The sequence below is a fragment of the Dermacentor andersoni genome, chromosome 3 (assembly GCF_023375885.2).
Source record: "Dermacentor andersoni chromosome 3, qqDerAnde1_hic_scaffold, whole genome shotgun sequence".
Classification (NCBI taxonomy): Eukaryota; Metazoa; Arthropoda; class Arachnida; order Ixodida; family Ixodidae; genus Dermacentor; species Dermacentor andersoni.
In genome coordinates, this window is record NC_092816.1 from 14,847,987 (window position 1) to 14,866,024 (window position 18,038).

At 41.4% G+C, this 18,038-nt stretch overlaps 1 protein-coding gene across 2 annotated transcripts in view; it reads left to right on the plus strand.

Moving 5' to 3' along the window:
- The window catches only part of Tti1 (Telo2 interacting protein 1), a 45,824-nt gene extending 27,999 nt beyond the window's left edge, over nucleotides 1-17,825 (plus strand). Inside the window, exons 15-23 of one of the 2 annotated variants that reach the window (XM_050169681.3) lie at nucleotides 398-563; nucleotides 1,790-1,900; nucleotides 5,588-5,800; nucleotides 9,141-9,246; nucleotides 10,007-10,089; nucleotides 10,177-10,292; nucleotides 12,216-12,303; nucleotides 14,479-14,565; nucleotides 17,498-17,825. In XM_050169681.3, the coding sequence (XP_050025638.1) occupies nucleotides 398-563; nucleotides 1,790-1,900; nucleotides 5,588-5,800; nucleotides 9,141-9,246; nucleotides 10,007-10,089; nucleotides 10,177-10,292; nucleotides 12,216-12,303; nucleotides 14,479-14,565; nucleotides 17,498-17,707 (1,180 nt within the window). In that variant the 3' untranslated portion in view covers nucleotides 17,708-17,825. The remainder of the gene's footprint in view (nucleotides 1-397; nucleotides 564-1,789; nucleotides 1,901-5,587; nucleotides 5,801-9,140; nucleotides 9,247-10,006; nucleotides 10,090-10,176; nucleotides 10,293-12,215; nucleotides 12,304-14,478; nucleotides 14,566-17,497) is intronic. The other variant, XM_055065598.2, reaches the window with a different exon arrangement.
- The last annotated feature ends 213 nt before the right edge of the window (nucleotides 17,826-18,038 follow it).

Here is an 18,038-nt window from a genome sequence, read left to right on the forward strand (position 1 = left end):
GGTGCATGTTCTTAAACCTTAACCCTTAGTTTTCTTTTTTTGTAAAGGAAACTAGCAATGTGAATAAATTAGAAGTTAAGGTGTTTTACTAAGACCAAGAGCAGGGGCATTCAATAGAGCACTATACTGCCAACAAGTTGAGCAAGTCCCATGTGTGAAGTCCAGGCTTGCTGCAGTATTTTATTTCATTGATTCACGTCTTTTAGCCCTAGCAAAGAGTGCATTCTGTGTTGAAAAAAATGGCCCATATAAGGGTTTGACTTTGTGTCAAACTACAGTCCTGGATTGTTTCCAACCAGTGTCACTTCGTTTTCATGCTTTATGCTTCCAGTATGTTTTCTTTTTCTTGGATTGCAGCAGAGCCACATTAATCCATGTGTTTAATCTTCACTTTCAGTTCTATTTCAGAACTTATCCAGCAAAACACTGACTACATTGCCAACACAGTGCTGTTCAAGCTTAGGCATCCAAGGTCTCACGGTGACGTCGCACGGATTGTGCAGGCCCTGGCAAAGCATAGTGACAAAGGAAGCATTGGCCTTTTGGAGGATGTTGGTTACGAGGCAGGTTTTTTTTAGTTTTGATGTTTTTTGAAGGTATATAATGACTAGCATGTAGGCTCAAGCACATCAATTTGATTGTGAAGAAAGACTAATTGAATATTTGTTTCGATTTCACAATCTCACGTCAGGCTGGATATTCGGCTCCCACCCCAAATTTGTAATTGAAGCAACATCTGACATGTCATGCCTCGGGGCCAGCAGGGATATGTGCCCCAATTGGCAAGGTTCAGCAGAGACATACATCATAGCAGACATCATAACAGAAATTCATGGGCAGGTGCATTTTTCATCAAAATTATCTTCACATTGTACCATTGCCAAGTGCACCGACTAAAACAGTGAGCTGCAGAAACCTTGTGATATTAACAAGCGGCTACTGTTACAGTGTGGGCATTGCACAGTGTGACACATTGTGCGAGTGTGTTGCAGAAAGTCGTGTGTAAAGAATGCAGCCTGCAGAAATTCTTGGGTCTCTGCACAGCCACTCTGTGAGTGAGATTGACCATAACGCTTGCAGAGCATGTTATGACCTAAATCAGAATGTGTTAGTATATCTTGCCTCACTTTTCCATTTAGGCTCGGCTGACACAGAGTTCGTTGAATTAACACAAAGATCATTGAATTAAGTAACATGTGTACTATTGAATCATAACCTGAATATTATCAAGAGTGAGATTAAATATTTCTTTCAAGACCAAGTTAGGGCATATAAATATCTTCTATATAAATGGTCTTCACTACACTGTAAATATCTACCTTCATTTATTTAATAACCTCTATTTTTCAATGCTTGTTGTCGCACATTTTGGTATGTTCAATTGATTGCGTGATTTCTTTGATGATAGACTTTACGATCACTCCACCTCAACCTAACTCTCTGTGCACCATTAATGCAACAGTAGTTCTTTCTCAATGAAAAGAGAACCAGTGACTATAGCTGTCCATCTGCACAGCAATTACTCAAGGAAAAAAAATGAAAGCAGTGGTTGTAACTTAATATAAAAAAAATATTACTGATGAAACAGGCAGACTTTTATGTAGCTATTCACCGGAAAATGCTATTAAGCTTTCTTGAGAGTAAAATATATATAAAAATAAATGTATATCGACTTTTCAGAAAATGAAAACTGGAAGCCCTTAAGCATTGATAACTGAGAGCGTGTCACTTTTGTACCAATTGCTTGGATGTGCTCATGGTTTTATACAAAAACGTTTTCGCATTACAGGTACTCAATGCACTTGACTTCTGCCAAAAAGATAATGCGCTACCATTCTTGAAGGTCCTAGCAAGCATAGTGGTGTACCTGAACGCTTGGTTTCCTGCGGCACCTAAGACGGTGCGTACATGTTTTGAAGAAGCATCTACTGTCACTAGCTTTCTTAGTGCTTTTCCAAACATGCACAAAAAAATATCTTTGAAATTTTTGAAAAGATTTTGTTCTTCAGTGTTACTTTTTAGTTATATCGTCATATATGTCATGAAAAGGGCCCTTGGACATGTCAAGCTGTTTGTAACAGCACTTAGCTACTGGTTTCCACCAGAACTTGTGTCATTTGTGTAAAAAAAAATGAAATGGCATACAAGTAAAGAGAACGCTTTTCCATAGTCTGTGTTAAAGACACAAAATAAAATATTGTCTCTAATTCTGACAATTCAAAAATGTATAACATGTTAAACCTTTGGGTCCGAACATTTCCGCCTGCTGTGTACTTGAGTTATATGAAAGTGTAACAAATGGAATTTATGTCCAAGTAACATGTGAGCAAGCTTTAAATGCAAATGCTATTGCCTATGTGTTGCTGAACATTTTACAGTTTTTATTCTGAAATGCTAATTAATGATCTTGATCAAAAAAGAATTAGTGTTTCGCAGGCAACATGGTGCACTTGTTGCTGTGATTATCACTTGAAGACATCTCATAACCAATGTCGAGGTCCTCTGACTTGAGTTCAGAAGTTATTGAATTCATGCATTGTCGAAAACACATGAGAGCTTTTTGTGCTGATCAGCTATGGTGAAAAACAAGAGATCACGTAAGAGAAATTACAAATAATGTAAGCCTTGTTGCGCCATCTGTCGTATAAAAATAAAACCTGCCATACAGTTTAAGTTTAACCAACCTCTGTATAGATGGTGCAACCAGCCTAGGTATGGTCCACATTTGTGAATTATCTTTGGAAAAGCAGGGAGAGCGCAGAAAACTAGACTTTGCTTGGGCAGAGCACTTTAATAGTTAAGGTCAAATTTGTGTAAGGAAAAAAAGCACAACAATGTAGCCTTATAAGCATAGAGCACTTCTGAACATTCGTAAATTATCAGTTCTGCAAAAACAAGAGAACTTGTGTACACGTGAGTGCTTAGACAAGCTAGAGATTACAAAACATGAAAAATATAAACATTTGTGATTGCATGTTTATAAGACACATCTGTACCTTCTTTAATGAAAAGAGACGCAGTTTTGCCCGAAAGGCGAAGCATCGATTGCGATAGCAGATTAGTAGACAGCTATACGAAGTAAGGATAGTAGTTTTATCGGCCATATAAAGTTGTAAACGTAGGCACACTAACTACCGTGGACTCTCTTTAAACAGGACCTCAAGGGACCAGGGAAATTGGTTCTGTATATCAGGTGTTCCATTTACTGAGAGACAAAGCTGCATACAATTGCATGAATATAAAACTGACTAACTATGAGGATGGTGTTCCATGTAAGAGGTAGTTTCGTTGAAGCAATTTCCGTTTATCAAGATTCCACTGTAAATTTAGAAGCATGGTGTCACACGCACACAAGCAAACATGAACACATCTGTCTCGATGACTGCGGCGACCCACTGTCAAAAAGCTGGAATGAGGAAACGCGGCAGCAGCAGTGAGCAAAGTGACATTCATGCTGCCTATCGCTTCAACGAAAAGTGAGTGCCAAGAACACAGAGCATGCACAAAGCCACAAGCCGCTGATGTACCTAGACTCTGCCCCCGACAGAGATCGCTCTCAAGGTACGGCCGGTCAACCATGCAGTTGCAGGTGGAGTAGAATGCTGCCACCTCCTCTCTCTCACCTCCACCCGGGGCCACGCAACATTGAGTGCCTTGCGCACGACTGGAGACCGCAAGCTTCCTGCCCGCTTTTGTCTCTTTTATGCTGGCAAGATTGCACCGCAATTGTCAGCTCCGCTCGCACGCCTTCACTCGCACGTACAGCGTAGTGCACGCCGCGATGGCGTTATCACCCTTGGACTTTATACAGAACCTCATGGTGACGGCGAAAATGCACTTGGAGCGTCCATATACTTGCTATTGCAATAAAAGTATATATATATTCCAGCATTGCCATTTGTTGAGCGTGTTGGTAAACTGACTTGGAAAGTATATTTAGCAATAGCGAACAAAATCAGAAAGGAGATGACACCACAATGCACTAGCGCATTGTGGTGTCATCTCTCTTCTGCCCTTGTTTGCTGGCGCTAAATGTGCTTTCAATATATATATATATATATATATAAAGAAATCTATTAAGAATCGTTTAACTTGAGTGATGACACCTGTTTTATACATTTAAGCTAAAGTTTAGTGCAACATTGCACAATAACTAGTTTGCAATATATATATATATATATATATATATATATATATATATATATATATATATATATATATATATATATATGTATGGAATCTTCTTAATGTAATTCTGCATAATACATTTTTCCAGATAATATGTTCTTTCCTTTTTCCCGGCCAATGTCCCATAGGAGCAATGTATTTTCATACGATAATTGCGATTGTGTTTTCACTTGAAATTGGATAATACGGCTGCAGAAGCGGATTTTTATTGGTATTGCTAAAGCTCATAGTGCAACATTCCATTGTACTAGCTTAATTAACATTTCAACGACCCACGAACAACATACCCCAGCCACACTGGAAGAAAAACGCACATGGCGCGGTGCTGGCAGTAAAGTGCTGCTGCAGCAAGTGTGGCCACACCAACTGGCAATGCACCACTGCTCAGTTGAGTGAGGAAACAGTGGCCTCTTTGTTTAACTTCCGGAAGAACATTTTTACAGAGATTGAAAAGAAGGAAGTTCAGTGCAAGCTAACGAGCTATTTCAACATTGCTGAATAAAAGTGCATTGGCTGCGGTTTGTGTGGCATCAAGTGAGGCTGCTCCGCATAATGTGTTATGCACATTAATGTCACTCAACACCACACAAACCTTTGCTTTCGGGTTTGGCACTGAGTACGCCTATTTTTACACTTTTTGGAGCTTGCTTTGGATAACACAATTTTTGGATGATACATTTTATTTTCCGGTTCGCATGAAGATCGTATTGACGAGATTCTACTGTGTGTGCGTATATATGTGTGTGTGTGTGCGTGCGTGTTTGTGTGTGTGTGTGTGTGTTGATTCAGAATGTACAGGAGATTATTTATTTATTTATTTATTTATTTATTTATTGGTACTGCAACCAGGCCATTACAGTGGTTTTAGCAATGTGGCTTACAAAGTAACAGAAAATACCGCGTAATGGTGCAAAGGAACATATTAATATGTTGCACTTACTGTAATTTATAATTTTTACAATACTTTGAGACATACCAACCATTACTATTTCATGTATTAGCAGCATAAGTTCTGTATGCCAAAGTTGCAGTAGCTACTACAAAATCATTGGAAGCATCAACTGAAAAGTAAAACCAATTCATAGTGCAAGAAACATGTGTTTTATTTTAATAATATTTTTTGAAAAAGCAAGCCACATTTGTTCAAGGAAGTTTACATTGTCATTGTGTATCAGTGTGACAAGTAGTTTTATTTAGCAAGGTAAACATTTTTCTAATATTCACATCACTTACAGTCACTTTCATTAAACTGCAATAATTTGTATGTAAAGTGGGTAAGGCATAGTAACTTCCTTTTCTCCTTTCTTTCCTTCTTTTTTGGGGGGCTGAGCAATATGTATGGCTAAGCAGCACTTTGCTGTACATACTTATATTTTACGCCCTGTTGCTATTTATTCAGGGCGTACTGAAGGACGGTGTTACAACACGGGTGCTCCCAGAGAAGACATTTGTGCAGTTCGTGAAAGAGTTTCATCAATGCAAGACAATTTCTGCTGATGTTGAGTTGACTGACCAGGAACTTGAAAGCATTGAGGTGCCTAGGGAAGATCTGTGTGATGTGGAAATGGATGAGAAGCCACCTGTGCCTGGACACATCAAGCTCCTTGTGCAGGTATGAGTAGGCCTGCTTAAGGTCCCTCTAATTTTCAAGGTAGCTACATCTGCCGCGCACGCAACCTAGGAAGTTCCCGTAGCAGACGGCGCCCACGCAAAACCGCGGCTCCGCAGCATTCATGAGGTTAAAAAATATCTGCACACGCGCGGAAATAAAACCTACTGGTGCCCGACTGTGGTGAAAAATGAAAGAAAGGCCCAAACTGCTAAATCTAGTCCTTTAATTTCAAATGAGCACTGAAGGAAAGACGCTCAAGAGAGCGGAATGAGCGCCTCGATTCCGCACGTTTACATTTCGTTTGTTTGCGCTCAATCACCACGCGAACCTTGGTGATTGCTTGCGCTTAATCCTGTTTGCTCTGTGAATTATTTTGCTTGTAAGTGTGCTGCGTACAGATAGCGGTTACTTTGAACGAAGAATTCGTGTAAAAAGAAGGCAGATAGTCGCTTGGACCGAAAAAATTTCGACATAACGTCGCTGAAACGTGCGACCCTCAAGGCAACTGAGCAACATCCTGTGTGTGTGTGTGGAAACGAGTGCGCCAACAATCTTCTTGCCGCTGAGTGTCTGTCGTGTAGCGATTACACGACAACTGTTGTGTTTTGTGGTTCAGTGCTAAGAGCCAGTTCAGCTGTCGTGACATTCTGAAGCGGCGGTATGGATCGTGTCAGCGAGTCTCCTTGATCGTGTTCGGGCTGCCAGCGCAATCTAATCTCGCGGCACACCAACATCGGGCGTAGTATGTGCGCATGTGTGAATGCGGTTGACGGTTCTCGTGAACCGTGTGACGTCGCCACGTAACCTTGAATCATGATGCTCATTGTTGTGTTTATGCCTTTTCGCCTCCGTGCACCGCTAAAGCCCCGTAAGAATTAGAGGGCCCTTATACGAAACGCCTGCGGATTGGCCTAGCTATTAGTACTGCACTGCGTTTTGCTGGCAATCCGTGTATCGCTTCTGGCGTTTTTCTTATGTTAATTTACAGTTGTGTGTTCCTTCATCGGTAAAATGGCATCGCCAATTACTGAAACATCTTCGAGTGTAAGGGAAACTTGGAAGGAACGAGCTCGCAGCTGTATGTAATGTACTTTGATATATTGTATTATACTTTATTATTTGATGGCCAGTAGCAGTGGCTATGCAGTATTTGTTTTTAAAAGCAGAGTAATGCGGGCACTTAGGAATATATTTATTCACATATGCAATGCACAAAATACGATTAGGGTATGCAGAGTTGGAAATGACTTTTTGGACATATTGTAAATTGCAGTTAACAATCCGTGCACAAACACAGGAAAGTGTAAAAGTAGAATTCGCTGATGAAATTTGTGATTTTTTATCGCATGTAACGCAATGCGGATATTTGTCAGAGAGGTAATGCTCTTCTGCCCCACTATTTACTTGCATGCTAGGTCATACTGCACTTGCTAAGTCAATGGGCTCATAATGCACTAAAATCAATAATCTCCACAAATTTCAGTCGTCAACATTCATGCACGCAAATGAAATACTATCGCAGCTCTGCACATACACGTGTATACTTTCTATTGCACCTTTGTATTGTTGTATTTTACTTGCCTCGCATAGTCGTGCAGTTACCGACGGTTCAAAGTCCGTCCATCCTGTTCTGTGCAACCATACTTTTCTTCTGGTTAGGTTCTGGTTGCCTCGCGGGATGCAAAATAACTTCTTGCCATCCTTCGTCCGGTTTCGGCACCCAACCACACAGCAACAGGGCATTTCAGCCCTCCCGGAACGAAATTATCGCAGCAATGTGCATAGCACAACAGACAGAATGCGCGCACTTCGCCCGGCGCACAGGAACTTTCATGGCGGCAAAGGGGCGGAGCAAGGTTATATGTCACCGATCAGCCTATCGCTGGCGTTGTCGGCTGGATCAAAGCCTTTTGGTACTTTAAAATTATTGATGGACTTTAGGCTTGCTTGGTTCAAACAGTTGTTACTAAATTATGTAAAACTGAATGCATATTAATGCAACTTCATTGTGTACTTGTACACACCACAAATCACTACATATGGTCCTCTGTGGTCGACTTTACATGTCAGTTAAAGGAGGCCCTGCAGCACTTTTTTATCAAAGTCGAGAAATACATTTGACATTAAAGCACACTATTGTACAAATATTTTGCAGCAACATGTATCTCAATACATTCTATAGGAGCAGAGTTATCGGCACTCAAAGATCGCTCTTCACCCCCTTCTCAGTGCTTCCGCTCTGTCAACAGCTTCCACTGCGGATGCTATGGCAGAGTAGCAGTTGCCCACAATGCTCCACCCACTGGACATCACCGTGGGGTGAAGTTTAAATTTGGCTTTGGATGTTCAAGTAAATACCACTACCTCTGGTTTTGGCAGCTATGATATGCTACATTCAGAAGCTGTCCCTGTGCGCGTGCTCGGCTGTGACGGAGAGCAACGACATCACTACTGGTGCAGCCAATTGCGTGCCTCTCTTCCTTTTTTTTTTTTTCACGTGTGCGCATGGAGTTGCGCCAGAGGAGTTTTCGGCGGACAGGCGACAGACGGACGGAGGAATTGACTAGCCATATACAGCTGCTCTGTAACAGTTGAAAAAATATGCTTAAGGCTTTCTCCGTGGCTGACATGTTGTGTGCCATGCTAGTGCCCATGCAAGCTCAGTCGTGTTTACACAATTCAGGAAATGGGGCTGTGTCTGTAAGAGAAAGCCATGAATATATGTTGTATGTGCTACTTTTAATATAAATTTAGACACCATTATTGCTTTGATTATACCTGATTAAATCTCCTATAATGAAAAAGATAATGCCAAGAAAATTTGTGGTTCTGAAAGGCTGAACTTTCGCACAGCAGCTATACCTTTAAACGCAAACATGATAAATAGTGGCATCTTGCACATCAAAGTCTGCACCACTTGACCCTGAACATAGCAAAAGTAATTTGAGGCTTGCAGCTGTGCAATTCGCACTTCTATTTTATATGTTTCAACTCATTTTCAACGTGTTCATAGAGCTTTCTAGCTTGAACACACATGCATTCAGTATTCCTTTTGCGATGTCTCTCATTTCTCTTGTCCCTGCCTCTTACTCCCACCCCCTGTGGTATAGGGGTAGGGAGTAAGAATGCAGAAGGCAAAAATAAACATTATTATTATTTTTTTTTTTTTTATTTATTTCATGTTGAAGCATAACCAAAATATGACTCAGCTTGCAAAGTGGTAGGAATAGCATGGCACTGTTATGATTATTGTTGGCATAGTTACTGTAGTCGAGAATGCATTTCGGGCTCTAAGTAGTCAGAGGCTTTACCTTTTCGTTTGTTTTGCTTCTTTTCTCAGGTCTTAAAGAGATGCACCCACTTTCAGTCAAGTTCAAACATCTTCATTCAAACAGCTGTACTGAGTATCATCAAGCATGCAGTCATTCCACTGTCATGCTGTGAAGGTAAGGTGACTGGAACAAGCCCCATGGTAAATAGTTCAGGCCGGATGACATGCAGGCATGAAAGAAAAGATAACTCAGTCAGGTCATGGAAAGAGGCAGGGTCCACATTGCATACAGTATCTTCCAGCTCCTTCACGTGATTCAATCCTACAGCTCGTAGTATTGAAAGGATGGCAAATAGATGTAGGGATTATTCTGAGCTACATCATAGTGAGCTCCTACTAGTATAGCAGGGCAGGAAATCGCGTAATAGCATTCTATTTTACCGAGCGTAGTCCAACTTTATAGAGTGCAGCAAAACAGTAGGTGCAACGATTCTACATGTCCTCCGAGATGGGTATGCACCATTGTTGCTCCAGGATAGAATCTTGGAGGCCATGGTTTTGGTTTCCAGCAATTAACGCTGCTTGGCACATGGTGTGCATAAGCAATAATTTATTCCAAAAGGTGAAGCTTGTTCCACTGCACACAATTTTTGCAATCAAATTTTTCGTTATCTGTAGTGTATAACTAGAGACTGTAGCTAAATTCTGTGCCATTTCTCAGAGTAGCGATAGCTTTTCTGTGAATCTCACATGCTATAAACCTATCGCACAGATAGTCACACTTCACATTTGAACCACTTCTGCTAATGTTCTTAAACAGTCTGCATCGGTTTCAAGATTCTGCCATCAGGCAAAACAAGGAAGAACTCAAGAACTTTCATTACCCAGTGCATGCTTGTGTAATAATCTTAGAGTTAATCTTTTTGCTCTTGCAGATGAGCTCTTGCCAGTCGTGCATTTGTTGTGGAGGCCCCTCGTTGCTCGTTTCCAAAAGGACGATTGGAATCTATGCGCAAAGGTGGGTGGTCGATCTCATATATGCATGATGTCATTATCACTCTGGTTAGAAAATATGCTGAATGGTGCTTTCTTTTTTAACATGCAGGCATTTGAAGTCGTTAGTTCCTTGGCAGAGACATCACATGATTTCATTCGCGAACGTACCCTGCGAGAGGTGTGGCCAAGGCTTGCAACATTCCTACACAGTCAGCATGCAGTCAGGTAAGCACACAGCCCTTGTATACATGGCAACAAAAACAACAGTGAAACCTCATTACTACGAACACCACATTAACGAACTTTTCAGAAATCCCCTGCTCACTGCTTATGGTTACAGCAGAAAAATATTTCAGTACTACGAGCTTCAGAATACCGAACTATTCAGAATAATAGTACGAGTCATGACTGACTGCTAAACAAATATTTAATGTTTAACATCCAGCTTTACTGGCAGGCAGCGATAATGAGCTTCACCGAACAAGTTTTCACTTGTTTGCTGTGCCCTGGTGGTCGCATTTCGGTGGGGGCAAAATGCGAAAACACCGGTGTACTTAGATTTAGGTGCATGTTAAAAAACCCCAGCTGGTCCAAATTTCCGAAGTCCCCCACTACGGCGTGCCTCACTATGAGAAAGTGGTTTTGGCACGTAAAACCCCATAACTTTTTTTTACTTGTTTGTTGGCTTCATATTCAACTTCAAATTAGGTTTTGTGTGAGAGTAGCTGTTTGTGTCATCAGTAGTGCTACCACTAGCATTATCGGATGTTACATTTTCTCAGATTGTACGTTTTCCAGATTTCCCAGATCCTTTTTTCGTGGTCATCTAAAAAAGCCCATCTACAGGGTTCTACTGTATTCGTTACATGCTGATGTTGCAGAGAAATATTTTAGATTTACTTTGTTATATGTGTTAATTTGTTTTATCCGTGTTTGGTTGTATCAAGGTTCGACTGTATGTGAAGACCCTATGTTTTCATTTAGCTTGTTCCCATGAGCATGGCTGGCCATGTTTTTTTGCACCACATGTGCCATCAAGACCAAGGCAAAGCTGATGGTTTGCGAGGCAAATTCGACTGGTCATCTCGGAGCACTTCAGTGGTGCCTTTAAAGGTTGCTTAAGACGAGAACTAAACTTTACTGTGAGCATTTGCTTGCTCCAGCAATGATAATAAGGCTAGCTTATTGCTATTAGGATTGATTGTTCATGTAATACAGTTTTGAAAAGACCCTCACACGATTTCGACTGTTGTGAATTAACAGTAGTTTGGCAGAAGAAAAGCCAAATTTAAGTGCCCGGCGTAAACCTTATAAAGAAAACAAAGAATGAAGGTAAAGAAAGCATAAGGGAAATTAATTATGTTTAATTGAAATGTAGAAATAATGAAAAGGGAATTGAAAGAGGACGCAAAGACAACTTGCCTCGGGTGGGAGCTACTGCCTGAGCCAGCTACTGCAGCAGCCATCCATGCTGCTGTACACTTTCTCGAGTATTTGTGTGTGAGCAAGAGGTCCTCTTGCTAGGCGCATGGTCACAGAGTTGGCAGACGACAGAGACAATGTGTTTCCTAGGTGACACGGGCCTGGACTCACGCCTGTGATACCAGTTGTGTAATGTGTCCCTCACCTCGTTCCTCCCATTATCATCCCCCATTGTGACCCTTTTTCTTCCCCTCTTCCCCTTCCCTTACGTTGAGTAGCAGGCCAGATGCTCCATTATCCGGCCGACTTCTCTACATTTTCCAGTCATTAAAATACTTCTTCTCTTCTGTGTGTGTGCACAAGGTTAGCCCTGGAAGTGTTAGCCAGCGCTGCTCACAGCCATGACAGCATATGTGAAACCTCCTTTTAACCGCAGTTGTCATATACGTAGTATGCGAGCTTAGGAGCAGGCCAAAAAAGCTTCATATGCTGCCTGATGGCTTCAAGGCTGCCAAAGTAGAGGCCCCACGCTACGCAATGAGCGAGATTAAGGGTATCAGAGGGGCTAGATTATTTTGTTAGATGAAGAAAACAGACAGTAAAGCCAGAGGAGCAAAGACGAAGAAAAATCATGAGCTTACTTTTTGCATTGGTGACCGGAAATATAGTAGTTATACTGTGTGTTTACAAAACATATAGTCAATGGCTGCTGTGCTATCTATGCAGTAAAAACAAAGGAAAGGCCTATGAAATTACTTCTGCCTTCAAATACCAGCTTGTTCTTCTTAAAGGACTTGGGCCAATATCCTGCCAGGTAAGAGACAAACTTTTATACTGAATGTGAACTCTCCTTTCAAAAGGACTATGAATGCAACTTTCGTAACCTATTCCTGTTGTTCATCTTCGATTTGCTGCTCAAGTAAATAATCGTCAATCCCCTGTTTGGATAGGTGCAGAATGACTGAAGTATAAACACTTAGTACTTGGCTCATTTGCTAGTTGTAAAAATGTAGAACTACCTTGCAGGTAGTGTTCAGTCTACACACTTGGTCCTTCACTGCCTCAACCTTTCTTTTCAATATTTGGTGCACTACCCAAGATTGTGCTAAATGATCTCTTATGGACTTGACAAACAGCATGCTCATCAAGTTGCTGTTTTTAGTTTTGGGGAGCTGCAACTTTTCACTGTCATTGTTTTCTGCCAGCTGTGGCATCTGTAAATGACGTCTTGAAGCCTGCATAAAAAGTCATTGCCAGACCTGGCCTGCAGTGCTGATTATGACTGGACCTTCCAACTGTAACTGTCTCTGTACTAAACTCTAAACAATCTCACACGAAATGAACTTTCATGTGAGAATATGTTTTTCCCAGTTTACAAGACCTTGCACAGGCCATATACACTTTATAATGTTTCTTCGAATACTTTTTTAGCAGGTAACAAATTACCCCACTGCATCATTGACTGTGAAAGCCACACCGTTCAATGTCATGTTGCATGAAATTGTAGATTAGCTGTCATGTTTCTTCTTGCTATCTGCATTCACTTGTAGTATTTCTTGTATTCAAGACAATGTTGTATAAAATTATGGAATACCTGCCATTCCTCTTTCTTCTTTACTAATTTTGTTGGTCATGCATTTTTATTTGTTATTGTGGCAATAAACTGTTTATGCATGCAGTTTCTCTTTCTGCTGTAATGCCCTATGGTGCTGCAGAATGTGTTGAATATATAGAAAATAAACATCACTGTACTTCTCTGCCAAAGGAATTCTGTAAAAGCTTATGTGAGAGTATAAATTTTCAAACTACTGCAGTTACAGTATCTTCCAGAAACTCGTGAAATTATACACAGCTGCAGTAAACATAGCTTCTGCAGTGTGCAGATTTTAAGACTTTCCATTTTCAACAGGGGGATGAGATAGGCATGAATTTCTGAACAATCATTGCATGTTGTCCTTTCTGCTGCCTTGAAACTTCTGGCAGTACACTGGAAGAAGTGCTAACTGCAATGGCTTCTAAAACGCTTGTGCAGAGAAAACAGTGCTACTACTTTGGAGTTCTCGTGTTGCATCAAATAAGTAGAGTGTGTGCAGGATGTGTTCTGTGTACTGTTGTGTTAATCCTTGCGATTATTTAGCCTTGCTAAATTATTGTGCTACTGTAATGCTCAAGCAGCTGCATGTTTTCACAATTACAGTCTCCAGCCAAAATTTTTGACGAAAACAAATTAAGTACAGAGGTGTGTATATTCTGATCAAAATCTTTGCAAAAAGACTTTGCATTTACTGCTGCACTGTTCTTGCTCAAGTTTTGCAGAAAAATCACATTTTGGAACCTGCATCATTCAATATAACACCTGGCACAGTTACTTGCCTGGTTTCCAAGAAAAAAATTCCATGTTGCCTTCATTTATGGGGTACAGGTTATGCTAGCGCCTAGACGGTGCTAGCATAAACTTGTGTCGGCAGCTGCACAAAGCAGCCATTCAGGGAGGGTTGCCACGTGTTGTCGGCTCTTCTGGGACATGCGGCAACCCAACCTGAACGGCTGCTTTCTGCAGCTGCTGAAAGGCAGCAACACAAGCTTATGCTAGTGCCACCATTCCCATAAACAAAGGCAGCTTTCCATTTTTTTTTTCTTGAAAACCAAGCAAGTAACTGTACCAACTGTGACACTGAACGACCTAGATCCAAAAATTCAATTTTTCTGCAAAATTAGAGCAATAACAGTGCAGCAGTAAGTGCAAATTCTTTTTTCTAAGATGTTAAGTGAAATATGCATGTCCCTGTATTTTTGTAAACTGCAATAAAGGACTGTGAAGTAAATTGCTAAATTCACAGCATGAGACTTTCTTAACCTGCCTTATGCAAGCATGCAGTATTCAATATGGTAACTCAAACATTTGCCAAGAATCTTTTTTTTTTGGCAGTTTCTGTTTCTGAGTATGTGTATTTAGACCTCAAAAACATGACTAGTTAACATATTTCAGCTTGAAGTTCATGAACAAGGCATTGCCCTCTTGGCATCAGCTGTAGTGCCTTACCTGGAGCTCTCACAACCACCCAAGTTGCAAGAGGTTAGTCTTGCCACTAGTTTAACTTTCTATTTCTTGTTTATTTGATGTGACAAATGTCATATAAATTTTCTGCTTTTCTTCTGTCCTACCCCTAGTAATCATTCAGAGTAATTTAATGCTAAACCTAAAGTGTCCGGCTGACATATTTCTCCTTACTATAGAGGTATTACTGCTTCATCCTGTATTAACACTGTCATACAGTAAAAGCCAGATAAACTAGCTGCATGCAGCTTTGGCTCTTTTTTAAGTGCAGTAATGAAGTTCAGATAATCAGAACACCTGCTGCAGTGGCTTAGCGGCTATGGTGTTGCGCTGCGAAGCACGAGGTCGAGAGGTCAAATCCCGGCCACAGCAGCCGCATTATGACGGGGGTCGAATGCAAAAATGCCCCATGTCCCGTGCATTGGGGCCACATTAAAGATCCCCTGGTGGCCAAAATTAATTTGGAGTCCCCCACTATGGCACGCCTCATAATCAAATCGTGGTTTAAACATAGTACCCCAGAATAAAAAAAATTATAATCAGAACAGTTCTATTTTTGCACTTTTATTGAACAAAACTTGTTCTACTCTAATAAGTACCTTGTTGTGCTCTCAAAAGGTGTGAATGGACAAAACAAAAAGCAAAATCAGGGTGTCTACCAACCGGGAAAACCGGGAAAACCGGGAATTCTCAGGGAATTTGAACAGTCTGGAAAAACTCAGGGAAAACTCAGGGAATTTGTGCTTCTATCAGGGAAAATTAGCTGTAACTTTATTGAAAGGGAACGAAAGTCGTGTCAATGCTGGCTCCAGTAACAGAGGAATCGCAACGAATCGTCATTGACTCCGTGTCATCGGCACGATGTATTGCCAGAGTAGTTAACGACCGATTTTTCGGACATGCCCGATAATTTGCACGGTTTTGCGGCACCACCACGTACTCCATATAGTCAATGTATATTGCCCTGACTGCAGGTCTGAAATGGCATTAATCAAAGCCGCCACCGCCGCTATATTGATTATCTCGCCGCCTCGAACCGGCACTCTCGCAGGCAGATCCGCTGGCAGCCGTAACCACCACCGCGGCAACGTTAGGCCTAGCTGCTTCTATGTTCGCTATTAAGCTTCTTGCCGTGCGGTGCCGTGTTTTTCATTGAAAGAATTCGCCGCTATCACCAATGGCACCGACTCCGCCTTTGTAATCCTCGCGATTGGCTTTGAAGTTCGCAGAGCACAGCGCGTTGCGTAATGCCAGTTTCCGAAAGTTAGCTTCGCCTCAGTACACTTGTGTTAGGCGGTGAAGCATAACAAGCGTGGGAAGGGGGCAATTGTCACGGGACACAGTATGTATTCCTTAATTACACATGCCTGCACCCCGTATCCTGTCACAGTACAAGCCCTGATATGCCTAATAAGCGTACTGGCAGGCCTTCAGAGCTTTTTCAGACGTGCCTGTGGTAATTTTATCCCTTAAAGGCAGTTAAAGACATGCATTAATGTTTTTCAGACTGCCCGTTTTTTTTTTCAATTTTTTTTGCGGCCCCTCGGAAGTCCGAAAAATCAAATGTTGACTGTACAACTGACCAAGAGGATGCTTCAGATGATCCATGTGGTGAAAGCGTGTTAGAAGGAGGATGAGAACAGAAAGGACCGACGCACTGAGGAATTAACGGGAAAGGAAGGGTGCCGCCGCCTTTTTGAAGGAGCTTGAGCTAAAAAAACTAAGTGTTGGCTGACGCTGAGACACAGGTGTCCCTCATCCAAACCAAAATAAATTGTTTAAGCAGTGAAACCCAACACTGAGATGTTGTGTACGGGCTGAGAGTATGTCAGGACAGTTGAGTTTGACTTCCCAGCTGCTGAGAGAGAACCTTAGTTGTGACAAAGTTCAGGACCTCATACAGATGAGCTTGCTATCAGTTGATAGAAATAGCTGATATTAAAAAAAATATTTACTTATGCATGCATTTCCTTTTCATTCGTATTTGAAAATGTTCGACTTAATTTGGAATGGGCTTTACCATTTCTTTCGCTGTGCATTTTACTAACACCTTCCTTCTGTTTTCTTTTTAAATAAAATAGATATTACTCCTTACTATTCAAACTGGATTAAGTCATTTTTTTGTTTCAGCATGCTTACTAGAGAGTGACAGCATCGGGCAATGTGGTGTCAGCCTGTCTTGACATAAAACAAAGTTCTGGCTCATTCAGGGAATTTCGCAAAGGTGCTCAGGGAAAACCTGGAAAACTCAGGGAATTTGGAAATGTCAACTTGGTAGACACCCTGAAAATTTATTGTGCGCATCATGAGGACAATCACAGCAAATATTTATAATGCTTACATGGTATGAAGACTCAAAGTTGATACTAACAGACTCTTCTGCAAGGAATATTGAGGCAGACTCACTAACAATGGTGATTTGGTTCTGAGGTAACAGAGTTTCAGTCTTTGAGTTGTAGGTGCAGTAAGTAGGTAATCAGTAAGTAGGTAACCAGTAAGTAGGTGCAAAGGGCATTGTGGTTAAAGATGACATTACCCAGTCTGTAATGTCAGTAGGGTTGCTATTTGGCAAAGATTAAGTGATTGCATATTGCACTGTATATACTATCCCCACTGTGGCCCTCCTATTGCTTGAGCTGGAAGAAAGTGGCAGTGCACATCTAAGCTGACAGGAAAGGATGGTTCGCAGTAGACATAGCCCCCTGAGTGCAAAAGCAGAGACATAACAAAACAGTTAGTGGTAGCTGGCCAGCAGAATCACGAGTCAGTATTACAAGTTGGCACATTGTGCATCTGCTCAAATGTGACTCTGAAGAGATGCTTCACTTCATTCCTCCAGCCAAAGGTAATCATTAAATTTTTTCTCATGCTGAGTCTCCCGTTGCTATAGTCATAAGCTCCTGAGAGTTCCGGTTAACTGATGAATTTAATCTACAATGGTTACATCCAGGCTGCCATTGAATGCACCCAGAACTTGGCAAAGTGCAGTGCAGACACTGTGTGGTACTATGTGGTCAAGGCACACTGCTCCAGCGAGCCCCTTTGGTCACCGGCTCCATCACTGCAAGCACTTCCCTTCAGCCCAGAGCCCTGCTCCGAGAACACTAATGTGTTGCGTGTAATGGCCTTTCTAACCAGCATGGATGTGCCAAGACAATGAACCGCATATTTGTGTATACTTTGGTCACATTCATATGCTGGTCATCTCTTTGTGCCAAGAGGATATGGACTGTATTTTATTGAATTAAAAAGCTTTCTCAGAAGAAAAAGTAAGATAATATTGTCCCCCTTGTCATTTGAAAAAACATTGTTTGAAGTAGGCATTTTTGTCTAAGGTGCTGGACCCTTTTTGCTGTCCCTGAAGCTGCGAAGTTACAGCAGCAGCCTAAACTACCTTTTGTTAGATCACTACAGCTTCCAAAGGAATTTGCTGTCTCCGAGTGCTTGCTCAGCAGCAACTTGCCCTGTGCATGAAGTGTACATCTAACAGT